General features: G+C 48.7%; 1 protein-coding gene across 3 annotated transcripts; it reads left to right on the top strand.

Annotated features, from left to right (window-relative positions):
* Positions 1 to 6,337: 6,337 nt before the first annotated feature.
* Positions 6,338 to 11,112, top strand: LOC123132417 (pentatricopeptide repeat-containing protein At4g20770). 3 transcript variants are annotated; one of them, XM_044552206.1, is made up of 4 exons: positions 6,338 to 9,075; positions 9,676 to 10,077; positions 10,239 to 10,388; positions 10,739 to 11,112. In XM_044552206.1, exon 1 carries the CDS (start codon positions 6,627 to 6,629, stop codon positions 8,745 to 8,747), a length of 2,121 nt encoding a protein of 706 aa, XP_044408141.1. In that variant the 5' UTR covers positions 6,338 to 6,626; the 3' UTR covers positions 8,748 to 9,075; positions 9,676 to 10,077; positions 10,239 to 10,388; positions 10,739 to 11,112. The 3 variants fall into 3 exon arrangements, with proteins under 3 accessions (XP_044408141.1, XP_044408140.1, XP_044408143.1); XM_044552205.1 differs by having other exon boundaries at positions 10,736 to 11,112; XM_044552208.1 differs by lacking the exon at positions 9,676 to 10,077 and having other exon boundaries at positions 10,736 to 11,112.
* Positions 11,113 to 11,573: the final 461 nt, after the last annotated feature.

The raw sequence follows: 11,573 nt of genomic DNA, 5'->3' as shown, positions 1-11,573 counted from the left end.
AGCAGCACAACGGCGTGGTGGTGATGGAGGAGCGTGGCAATCCTGCAGGGCTTCGCCAAGCACCTACGGGAGAGGAGGAGGTGTCACGGGAGGGAGGGAGGCGCCAAGGGCTCAGGTATGGATGCCCTCCCTCCCCTCCACTATATATAGGGGCAGGGGAGAGGGGGGAGGCGCAGCCTTGCCCCTTCCTCCAAGGAAGGGGTGCGGCTAAGAGGGGGGAGGAGTCCATCCTCCCCAAGGCACCTCGGAGGTGCCTTCCCCTTTTAGGACTCTCCCCTTTTTCCTATATCTTGGCGCATGGGCCTCTAGGGGCTGGTGCCCTTGGCCCATGTAGGCCAAGGCGCACCCCCTACAGCCCATGTGGCCCCCCGGGGCAGGTGGCCCCACCCGGTGGGCCCCCGGGACCCTTCCGGTGGTCCCGGTACAATACCGATGACCCCGAAACTTGTCCCGATGGCCGAAACAGGACTTCCTATATATAAATCTTTACCTCCGGACCATTCCGGAACTCCTCGTGACGTCCGGGATCTCATCCGGGACTCCGAACAACATTCGGTAACCACATACAAACTTCCTTTATAACCCTAGCGTCATCGAACCTTAAGTGTGTAGACCCTACGGGTTCGGGAGACATGTAGTCATGACCGAGATGTTCTCCGGTCAATAACCAACAGCGGGATCTGGATACCCATGTTGGCTCCCACATGTTCCACGATGATCTCATCGGATGAACCACGATGTCAAGGACTCAATCAATCCCGTATACAATTCCCTTTGTCTAGCGGTATGGTACTTGCCCGAGATTCGATCGTCGGTATACCGATACCTTGTTCAATCTCGTTACCGGCAAGTCTCTTTACTCGTTCCGTAACACATCATCCCGTGATCAACCCCTTGGTCACATTGTGCACATTATGATGATGTCCTACCGAGTGGGCCCAGAGATACCTCTCCGTTTACACGGAGTGACAAAATCCCAATCTCGATTCGTGCCAACCCAACAGACACTTTCAGAGATACCCGTAGTGTACCTTTATAGCCACCCAGTTACGTTGTGACGTTTGGCACACCCAAAGCACTCCTACGGTATCCGGGAGTTGCACAATCTCATGGTCTAAGGAAATGATACTTGACATTAGAAAATCTTTAGCATATGAACTACATGATCTTGTGCTAGGCTTAGGATTGGGTCTTGTCCATCACATCATTCTCCTAATGATGTGATCCCGTTATCAATGACATCCAATGTCCATGGTCAGGAAACCGTAACCATCTATTGATTAACGAGCTAGTCAACTAGAGGCTTACTAGGGACATGGTGTTGTCTATGTATCCACACATGTATCTGAGTTTCCTATCAATACAATTCTAGCATGGATAATAAACGATTATCATGAACAAGGAAATATAATAATCAATTTATTATTGCCTCTAGGGCATATTTCCAACAGTTCGGAGTGAGCCAAATAATCCATATTAAATATTGGTGAAGAAACCACACCTTTATAAAATGTTTAAATAATATGAGATGGGTAAAACAGCAGCAAAACAATTATTTTAAATGCTTTTAAATACTAAACAAATGTTAATCTAGTTTATATAATCACCAAACTTTTTGGAGTAGGTGGCCTATGTTATTATGCTAATTTAGGAGTAGGGGTTATATTTTTGTAAAGCTGTTTTGCTAACTAAAATAAATAAAATAGAAAAGGGAAAAATAATAAAAACAGAAAAAACAAAAGAAATTAAAAGCCCCCCCCCCCCTCACTGGGCCTCGGCCCAGCTGGCCTTCCAACTAGGCCGGCCCACCTAACCCTTGCTTAACCCCCTGCCTCTCCCGTGACCTAGCCACTACCCAGTCAACCCCCCACGATCCCCTTCTCCCCTCCCTGCGCGATCTGGATCGGGCGCACGCCCCGCCCCCGACACGGTCGCCCTCGCCGCCCGGAACGACTTCGCCGCCCGAGGACCTCGCTGGACCGCCTCCACCTCGTCGCCGCCTTCCTCGTCTTCCTCCCCGACTCGCGTCACCAAGCCTCGCCGCCCTGTGCCCCTGCAACGTCGGTGAGGCCATCGGCCTCCGCCTTCCCTCCTCCTCTTCCCCTTCGTCGCCTTGCACACTCGCCGACCGGGCCTCGAACGTGCTCACCACGACCACGCCGTGCCCCTACCACCGCATCGCTCTGCCGACTCCGCCCGCCCACGCCTGTTGTTGCTTCAGCGACGGCCACCGTCCGCAGCTCGAACCGCTCCCCCACCTGGCGGTTCCCGGCCACACCTGCTGCGTCGTTGCCCTGTCCACCATGCCCACCTCTGCTCGCCCGCGCCCTCCCTTGTGTCCTTGCACGCATCCGCCACGCCAACGCCGCCCAGCTCTGCCATGGCCCTCCTCCCTTCACCCCGCGGCCTCCCTCTGCTTCCACTGGAAGCGCGTGAGCGCGTGCTCGCCCCCGGTGGCCTCCGTGACTCGAGTTGCCGCCCATAGCAGCGATCTGGCATGCCTCCGCCGTGGCTCGAGGCCACCAGCGTTTAATCGCCGGCCTAATAGGCCATTAGTGCTAATTGCGCTATTAACCCTCCTGATAAGCCACTAACACATGGGGCCACCCCGCTAATTAATTAGTTGGCTAAATAAACCTCTTTTAATTTACCTCTCATTGACAGTCGGGCCCCACCACTTGTTTGAGTTAATTTAAAAGGTTAAACTCTGGTAAAACAGGCTCTGTCTATGACAGGTGGCCCCCTGGTCAGTTTGACTAGTCAACGTCCATAGTTGACTGCTGACTGGGCAGTCAACTGGGACCACTGTCAACCTTTGGTTCAGTATTGTGTGTACTGGACCGAGTGCACGTAGCCTTTTTCCTTTTACATTTCGAAATTAATATTAATCCAGAAAATCCAGAAATCAATAAAACTTTTAAAATATCATATAAAATAAATTGTAACTCAGATGGAAAAACTTTGTACATGAAAGTTGCTCAGAACGACGAGACGAATCCGGATACACAACCCGTTTGTCCGCCACGCATCCCTAGCATAGGGAACACACAACTTTTCCCCTCCGGTTCATCAGTCTGAAAACGCGAAACACCGGGGATAATTTCCCGGATGTTTTCCCCCTTCACCGGTACCACCTCGTACCCCGTTAGGGCACACCTAGCATCGCGCTTTGTCATGTCATGCATCATCATGCATTTGTTTGCATTATATTTATTGTTTCTTCCCCCTCTTCTCTCACTAGACATCGAGACCGACGCCGCTGCTACCCAGTACAACTACGGTGTTGATGACCCCTCTTTCTTGCCAGAGCAACCAGGCAAGCCCCCCCCCTTTGATCACCAAATATCGCCTACTCTTTTCTCTACTGCTTGCATTAGAGTAGTATAGCATGTTACTGCTTTCCGTTAATCCTATTCTGATGCATAGCCTGTCCTTGCTACTATTGCTGTTACCTTTACCTGCAATCCTAATGCTTAGTATAGGATGCTAGATTATCATCAGTGGCCATACATTCTTATCCGTCTGCCATGCTATATTATCGGGCCGTGATCCCTCGAGAGGTGATCACGGGTATATTCTATATACTTTATACATGATACATGTGGTGACTAAAGTCGGGTCGGCTTGTGGAGCACCCGCGAGTGATTCACGGATTGGGGGCTGAAAGGACCTTTGTCCCAACGGCCCTCTGTGTGGATCTTTGTGGCGAAGCGACAGTGCAGGTTGTGACCACCTAGGAGAGAGGTGGGCCTGGCCCTGGTCGGTGTTCGCGGATACTTAACACGTTTAACGAGATCTTGGTATTTGATCTGAGTCTGGCTACTGGCCTATACGCACTAACCATCTACGCGGGGACAGTTATGGGCACTTGACGTCGTGGTATCAGCCGAAGCCTTCGTGACGTCAGCGACTGAGTGGCGCGCGCCGGATTGGACCGTAAGCCTGCTCTTGTATTAAGGGGGCTAGTTCTGCTTCCGGCCGCGTTCGCAACATGCAGGTGTGCAAAGGGCGATGGGCCCAGACCCCTGCACCATAGGATTTAGACCGGCGTGCTGACCTCTCTGTTGTGCCTAGGTAGGGCTGCGACGTGTTGATCTTACGAGGCCGGGCATGACCCAGGAAAGTGTGTGTGGCCAAATGGGATCGAGCGTGTTGGGATATGTGGTGCACCCCTGCAGGGAAGTTAATCTATTCGAATAGCCGTGATCTTCGGTAACAGGACGACTTGGAGTTGTACCTTGACCTTATGACAACTAGAACTGGATACTTAATAAAACACACCCTTCCAAGTGCCAGATACAACCGGTGGTCGCTCTCTCACAGGGCGACGAGGGGAGGATCATCGGTTAGGGTTATGCTATGCGATGCTACTTGGAGGACTTCAGTCTACTCTCTTCTACATGCTGCAAGACGGAGGCTGCCAGAAGCGTAGTCTTCGACAGGATTAGCTATCCCCCTCTTATTCTGGCATTCTGCAGTTCAGTCCACCGATATGGCCTTTACACATATACCCATGCATATGTAGTGTAGCTCCTTGCTTGCGAGTACTTTGGATGAGTACTCACGGTTGCTTCTCCTTCTTTTCCTTCTATCCCTTCTACCTGGTTGTCGCAACCAGATGTTGGAGCCCAGGATCCAGACGCCACCGTCGACGACGACTCCTACTACACCGGAGGTGCCTACTACTACGTGCTGCCCGCTGACGACGACCAGGAGTAGTTAGGAGGATCCCAGGCAGGAGGCATGCGCCTCTTCCGATCTGTATCCCAGTTTGTGCTAGCCTTCTTAAGGCAAACTTGTTTAACTTATGTCTGTACTCAGATATTGTTGCTTCCGCTGACTCGTCTATGATCGAGCTCTTGTATTCGAGCCCTCGAGGCCCCTGGCTTGTAATATGATGCTTGTATGACTTATTTTATTTGTAGAGTTGTGTTGTGATATCTTCTCGTGAGTCCCTGATCTTGATCGTACACGTTTGCATGTATGATTATTGTACGATTGAATCGGGGGCGTCACATCCGGCCCGGCGTCCCAACGATGGCGACGTAGCAGGCAGACTATATGGGTGCACGACCGTCGCCGCGCACGTCAACCTCCGTAGCCGGCCACCACTTGCGTTTGGCCTGCTACCGGTGACGCCCACCTCCAGCGCCGACAACCGGAACGCCCACAGGTCCACCATGGCCGACTCTAGGTCCTCGGCCATCATGTCGCTATCCACGTCCGAGCCATTCTGCATCAAGAATCTTCCCCAGCCGGCGATGAAGCGGTAGGCCTCGTCACAGCCTAGCTTCTTGCAGCCGAGCACGGGCCTGTCGCGGCGGTCGCGTCGTAGGCCTGGACTTGCATGTAGGAACAGCTAGCCGCGTCGCCATCTCTTGGCTCTTGCACGGCATGAGCAGCCGGTGCTGCTTGGCGACCCGGCGACGCGGACCAGCACGGATGGAAGTAGGACGAACCATCACTATCACTAAGCGACCACGAAAATCACCGGAAGACACGAGAGAGTGTGCACTGATCAGCAACGTCCGAAAGCAACGTCGACAGCGGCACCGCTAGCACAACATAGACAGAGTCACCGAGGTATGGAAAGCGGCACTGCTCCCTGACAAAGAACGATGGCACCGCGTATTTGCAAATCCTGACAAATCTCGAAAAGGGTGGGGATAGCGACAACACAAATAGACCAACAGCGGCCGAACAACAGAAAGGGACGGCACAATTGGACCAACAGCGGCTCAACAAAATCAGCGCAGATAGCGACACGAAAACTGACCCGACAGGACACAAACGAAATCCAACGGCCAGTAAAATTGGAAGAAATAAAGCATATAAGAAGAACAACCACGCCAGCCTGCCCCACATGCAATCAAAAATGCTAAACAAACCAAAAGAACCATCACGCCAATTCAAAAAATTTCAAATGAAAACCTGAATCCACAACGCGTTTGTACACAACCAGCTACCAAAATAATACACGTGCCCCATAGGAATTTACCCAAAAGTCTTTTTCTTCCAAGTGGATGAATCTTGGATCGAAAAAGCTCCCAGATATAGAGGCTTGGGTATACTTCCTTTGTTCTCAAATATTACGTACGGAGCAAAATGAGTGAATCTATATTCTAAAATATGTCTACATACATTCATATATTGTATTTCATTTAAAATGTCTAAAAAGACTTATATTTAGGAACAGAGGGAGTAAAAGTGAACAGAGAGTAAGTGATTTAAATACTTTTATACGTAGTATTTTTTACAGAGGGAGTATTAGGTATTTTGGGAAGGAGGGGGGGAGTATAGAAGACGTGGCCCTAGCTCCCGCGCCGCAGATGGCGAACCGGGCGGCCCAGCTCGCGGGCGTGCTCCAAGCCTGCATCAAGCGGAACCCAAAGCCCAGCCGCGCCCACGCCAAGGCTGCACACGCGCGCGTCCTCGCCGGCGGCCTCGCCGCCGACACCTTCCTCCTCAACCGCCTGGTCGAGCTCTACTCGCTCTCCGGCCTCCCGCGCGACGCCCTCCGCGCCTTCCGCACCCTGCCCCACCCCAACGCCTACTCCTACAATGCGGCGCTCTCGGCGGCCAGCCGCGCGGGCGACCTCGACGCGGCCCGGACGCTGCTCGACGAAATGCCCGAGCCGAACGTCGTCTCCTGGAACACCGTCATCTCCGCGCTCGCGCGGTCCGAGCGCGCGGGCGAGGCGCTGGGCCTCTACGAAGGGATGCTGCGGGAGGGCCTCGTCCCGACGCACTTCACGCTCGCCAGCGTGCTCAGCGCTTGCGGCTCCATGGCCGCGCTCGAGGACGGGAGGCGCTGCCATGGGCTCGTAGTCAAGGTCGGGCTTGAAGAGAATCTGTTCGTGGAGAACGCGCTCCTTGGCATGTACACCAAGTGCGGCAGCGTCGGGGATGCTGTGCGGCTGTTCGACCGGATGGCTCGCCCGAACGAGGTGTCGTTCACGGCGATGATGGGAGGGCTGGCACAGACTGGGTCCGTGGACGATGCGCTCAGGTTGTTCGCCAGGATGTGCAGGAGTGGGGTACGAGTTGATCCCGTGGCCGTGTCAAGTGTTCTGGGCTCGTGCGCACAAGCTGGCGCCAGCGAGTTCAATGTTCTTCGCGCGTTCCAGCTTGGGCAGTGCATTCACGCCTTGATCGTCAGAAAAGGCTATGGGGCAGACCAGCATGTGGGGAACTCCTTGATCGATATGTACACCAAGTGCATGCAAATGGACGAGGCTGTCAAGGTGTTCGACTCATTGCCCAGCGTCAGTATTGTTTCTTGGAACATCCTTATAACTGGATTTGGCCAGGCGGGCAGTTATGAGAAGGCTTTGGAAGTATTGAACATGATGGTAGAGTCGGGCTCTGAGCCCAATGAGGTCACTTACAGTAACATGCTCGCGTCCTGTATTAAGGCGAGGGATGTTCCATCTGCTCGTGCAATGTTTGACAATATATCAAGGCCGACTTTGACTACGTGGAACACACTTTTGTCTGGTTACTGCCAGGAGGAACTGCATCAAGAAACAATCGAGTTGTTTAGGAAAATGCAGCATCAAAATGTGCAGCCTGACCGAACAACTCTGGCCATGATCCTCAGTTCATGCTCAAGATTGGGGAATTTGAACCTTGGAGCACAAGTTCATTCTGCTTCAATAAGACTCCTGTTGCATAATGACATGTTCGTCGCTAGTGGTTTGGTCGATATGTATGCAAAATGTGGACAGATTAGTATTGCCAGGAGCATTTTCAACAGGATGACAGAGAGAGATGTGGTGTGTTGGAATTCCATGATCTCAGGTTTGGCTATCCATTCTTTCAACAAAGAGGCCTTTGATTTCTTCAAGCAGATGCGACAAAATGGAATGATGCCCACATCCTCCTCCTATGCTACCATGATTAATTCATGTGCAAGACTTCCTTCCGTACCTCAAGGTAGGCAGATACATGCACAAGTTGCGAAAGATGGTTATGATCAGAATGTCTATGTGGGTAGTGCCCTGATTGATATGTATGCTAAATGTGGCAACATGGACGATGCACGTCTTTCCTTCGACAGCATGGTGACTAAGAATATAGTTGCATGGAATGAGATGATACATGGATATGCTCAGAATGGTTTTGGAGAAAAGGCCGTTGAACTATTTGAGTATATGTTAACTACAGAACAGCGGCCAGATAGTGTCACTTTCATTGCCGTCCTAACAGGATGTAGTCACTCCGGGCTCGTAGATGAAGCCATTGCATTCTTTAATTCCATGAAGAGTACTTACAGAATTACACCACTGGCTGAGCATTACACTTGTCTCATAGATGGATTGGGGCGAGCGGGTCGGCTTGTTGAAGTGGAGGCACTAATAGAACAGATGCCATACAAAGATGATCCTATAGTGTGGGAAGTTCTACTTGCTGCATGTGCTGTACATCACAATGCTGAATTGGGGGAATGTGCCGCGCAGCACCTGTTCCACCTTGATCCAAAGAACCCATCACCCTATGTTCTCTTGTCAAACATATATGCTTCCTTAGGCCGACATGGGGATGCATCAGGCATTAGGGCATTGATGATTAGCCGTGGAGTTGTCAAAGGTCGTGGATACAGCTGGATAGATCACAAGGATGATGTTCGTGCCTTTATGGTTGCTGATGATCTTCAGAAGGACAGTGGAGAATCTAAAATGTTCAGCAATCAAGAGAGTGCTGCTGGGGTTACAGAAGTACACCAGAAAGAGACATGTGCTGGTTGATTTGGGCTTTTTGATATCAGACGCACTGGTGAATCTGTTTCAGTGATAGCTGAATTCAGTAGTGCCACTTCTGTGCAATTTGCTTGAGAGCCTCAAGCTTTACTGTTGTATGTAGCTTCATGTATCTGGAAGATGGGAAACACAGTCTGAATGTTCAGTAGAAAGAATATGCAAGACAGGAATGGGTTGTGTTGCAGATTAGGTGCTAATGAAATTATGTGCTCGGTTCATGTCATTACGTGGTGCAGAGCTTCATCTTAATGAGCATGCACTACGATGAGTTGTGCATTTGAGAGCGCAAAAGCAATTGTTGCCCGGTTATATGAGGGTAAGTTAAATCTTTGGATAAACACAATAACCTTCCATTTACTTTTCAGTCAGTATCCGTAAGTGTATTGAATAGATCAACTGTGACATGATTTTGATTACCACTCCACATGCACTGGAGTCTGGAGGACAGAGTGGTGCCCTTTCTGTACCTGGTTGTAATTTTAGTAGCAATTGCTCAAGTTTAAGCAGTCACTTCTATTTTACGTTTAACTTCCTTGTGCTAGAAAAGAAATTTGCATAAGATGAAATTTTGATCAGTTGCTCTGCACTTGCTGCACACAACTCATTTGGTTGCACTGTTGCAGACAAGGGAGGCTGTGCAAGCATCACAATCAACAGTCACAACTCTGAAACAAAATCAATTGATATTAATGTTGTTTTCAGTTTAAGATCTCTTCAATAGTAACATTACAATAGTAACATTAATACAACACAATTATAAATTAATGTTGATGTCTCAAAAGTTTGACATAGGGTTTCTTCATTATCGGCCTATAGCCATTGACCATAGTACAATAGGTATTTCTGTTTCATAACCTTTGCAAATCTTGCCACGGAGAAATGCCATTGTGCTGAAAATCTGAGCTGAATGCTGCAGGATGCAATGACTGCATTCATAGCTTCGGAATGGTTGATTTAAGAGCCAGTGGATATAACTTTTGGATAATCATTATCTGGCTTCGCTTCTCACTCTGTCCAAGATCCGTCGTAAACTGGAATGTCATGCTTCCCAATTCTATAGAGTCCCTGTAAAGAAATATTGTTAGACACCTGCTTGGCAGAGTCGATGTCTCAGTGATAATATCCAAGAACATGCCAGATTTCTAGACCAGAGCAAAGTATGCAGGCAGTTACACCAGATCCGCATGTGATGACTATTGGTTGATCAAAGTGAAGTCCCTGAAGAGACATCAAACCGGGCGCTATTATTACTGTTGCTTGGTGAAACTTTTGTACTCATGTACACATCTGATAGGCCCAAGAAATGATTGCCTCTTAGGTCAGAATGTACTTCTGTTTTCTGTATTGTACACATTGAAAATTTTCTTGTTTCCTTTCATAGCAAAGGCCATAATAAACTATGAGTTTCAGACTAGAACAGTGAGATGAAACAGAATTCACACGTGCTTGCTCAAATTTCTTACATAGCTCTTTATGCAGGGAGAAGCATTGGTGCACCATCAATCATTTGGGAGAAGACTAGCATTGTCATATTCTTAGCCTTTTATGGTTATCCAAGTATATATATATTATCTTATAATGATATCGGCACTATACCCACCTCAGGGAATGGAAGACATTTAGCTCCAGGTATGTGCCCGCTTCTTGCTCCTTCACTTGGTTCTCGTGCTACACCGTCAAATCTGTGAATGAACTTTAAGTGGCTTTCGTGACAACAATAATTAAAAAACTGTAGATAACACTGGGGGAAGATCAACAACAATAAATGGCATCATGTTCAGTTCATTTGCTCTGAAAATTTAGACATAGATAAAAGACAACATTTTATAAAGGCCTGGCATCATGTTTAGTTACATTAAGTTTTTATTTTTGAGGGACAGTTGCATTAAGTTTTGAAAATGAGATGTATACACGACAATAACCTTTTATATCAAACCATTCAACGTAATTGTGTCTTTTTAACATCCTTTTTGCAGTAGATGCAACAATACAGAGGGGGAAAGGAACTTCTAGGTATATGACTTTGGTATGCTGCAATGTGGAACTCTGTAGCGAAATCCTCATTGGCGGGATGATAACAAGGCCGATGCGCCCCTAGGTGGGAAAAGAACCGGCGATGGTCTTTGGCATCCTCCGTGTGTGTTTTGTGTTGCCATGACGAAGACCGCTGTTGTTCCTTCCGCGACAGTGTTCGAGTCTGAAGATGGTTAAGTCGGATTTGTTGTTCCTGTCTATACCATCTATTTTGTTTTCCCGTAGGATTATCATATTCACAAGTGTGGGTCGGTTCCTTTTGTAATACTTGTGTTTGTTGTCTACATCTTTCTGAATTAAGACTTGTGTGGAAATCTGAGAACTGAAGGTTACCAGAGGCTCTGGTTACGGTGCAAGGTGTGCTAACGAATTTCAGTATGTGAAATTTTGTGTGAACTGGGGTTTCATGAAGTTGCATGAATCGTCTTTGGAACGTCTTGGTTAGCAATCTCCGACACCGTGCTTTTGTCAAACACGATAATACAAGATGCAAGCAAATGCACAGGGTTTCTCAAAAGTAAAAGTAATATTGCGCTTGTGTTACGATTCGTTTCAGGACTGTAGATAAAGCCAGTGGACTGCAACATCTTTGAAACAAGATTAGTAAGCAAGTCAACTATACTGTATATTTGATCCATGCTTTACTTAGAAAAGGTTTTTGTCATCTCAACTCACTATACAGATTAGTAAGCAAGTCATCTCTTGTTTAAACGAATCTCCCTTTGCTTTTCAGATATCAACATCCAGATGCACAGCCATGTCAGTGCACCTGCAGTCGAT

Source organism: Triticum aestivum, chromosome 6A (genome assembly GCF_018294505.1).
Source record: "Triticum aestivum cultivar Chinese Spring chromosome 6A, IWGSC CS RefSeq v2.1, whole genome shotgun sequence".
Taxonomy (NCBI): Eukaryota; Viridiplantae; Streptophyta; class Magnoliopsida; order Poales; family Poaceae; genus Triticum; species Triticum aestivum.
The sequence above is the reverse complement of the archived record's forward strand: the minus strand, read 5'-3'. Positions and strand labels throughout refer to the sequence as shown.

Bases quoted from the DNA above. Each gene is read 5' to 3' on its own strand.
- LOC123132417 (XM_044552208.1), top strand. From the start codon at position 6,627: ATGCCCGAGCCGAACGTCGTCTCCTGGAACACCGTCATCTCCGCGCTC.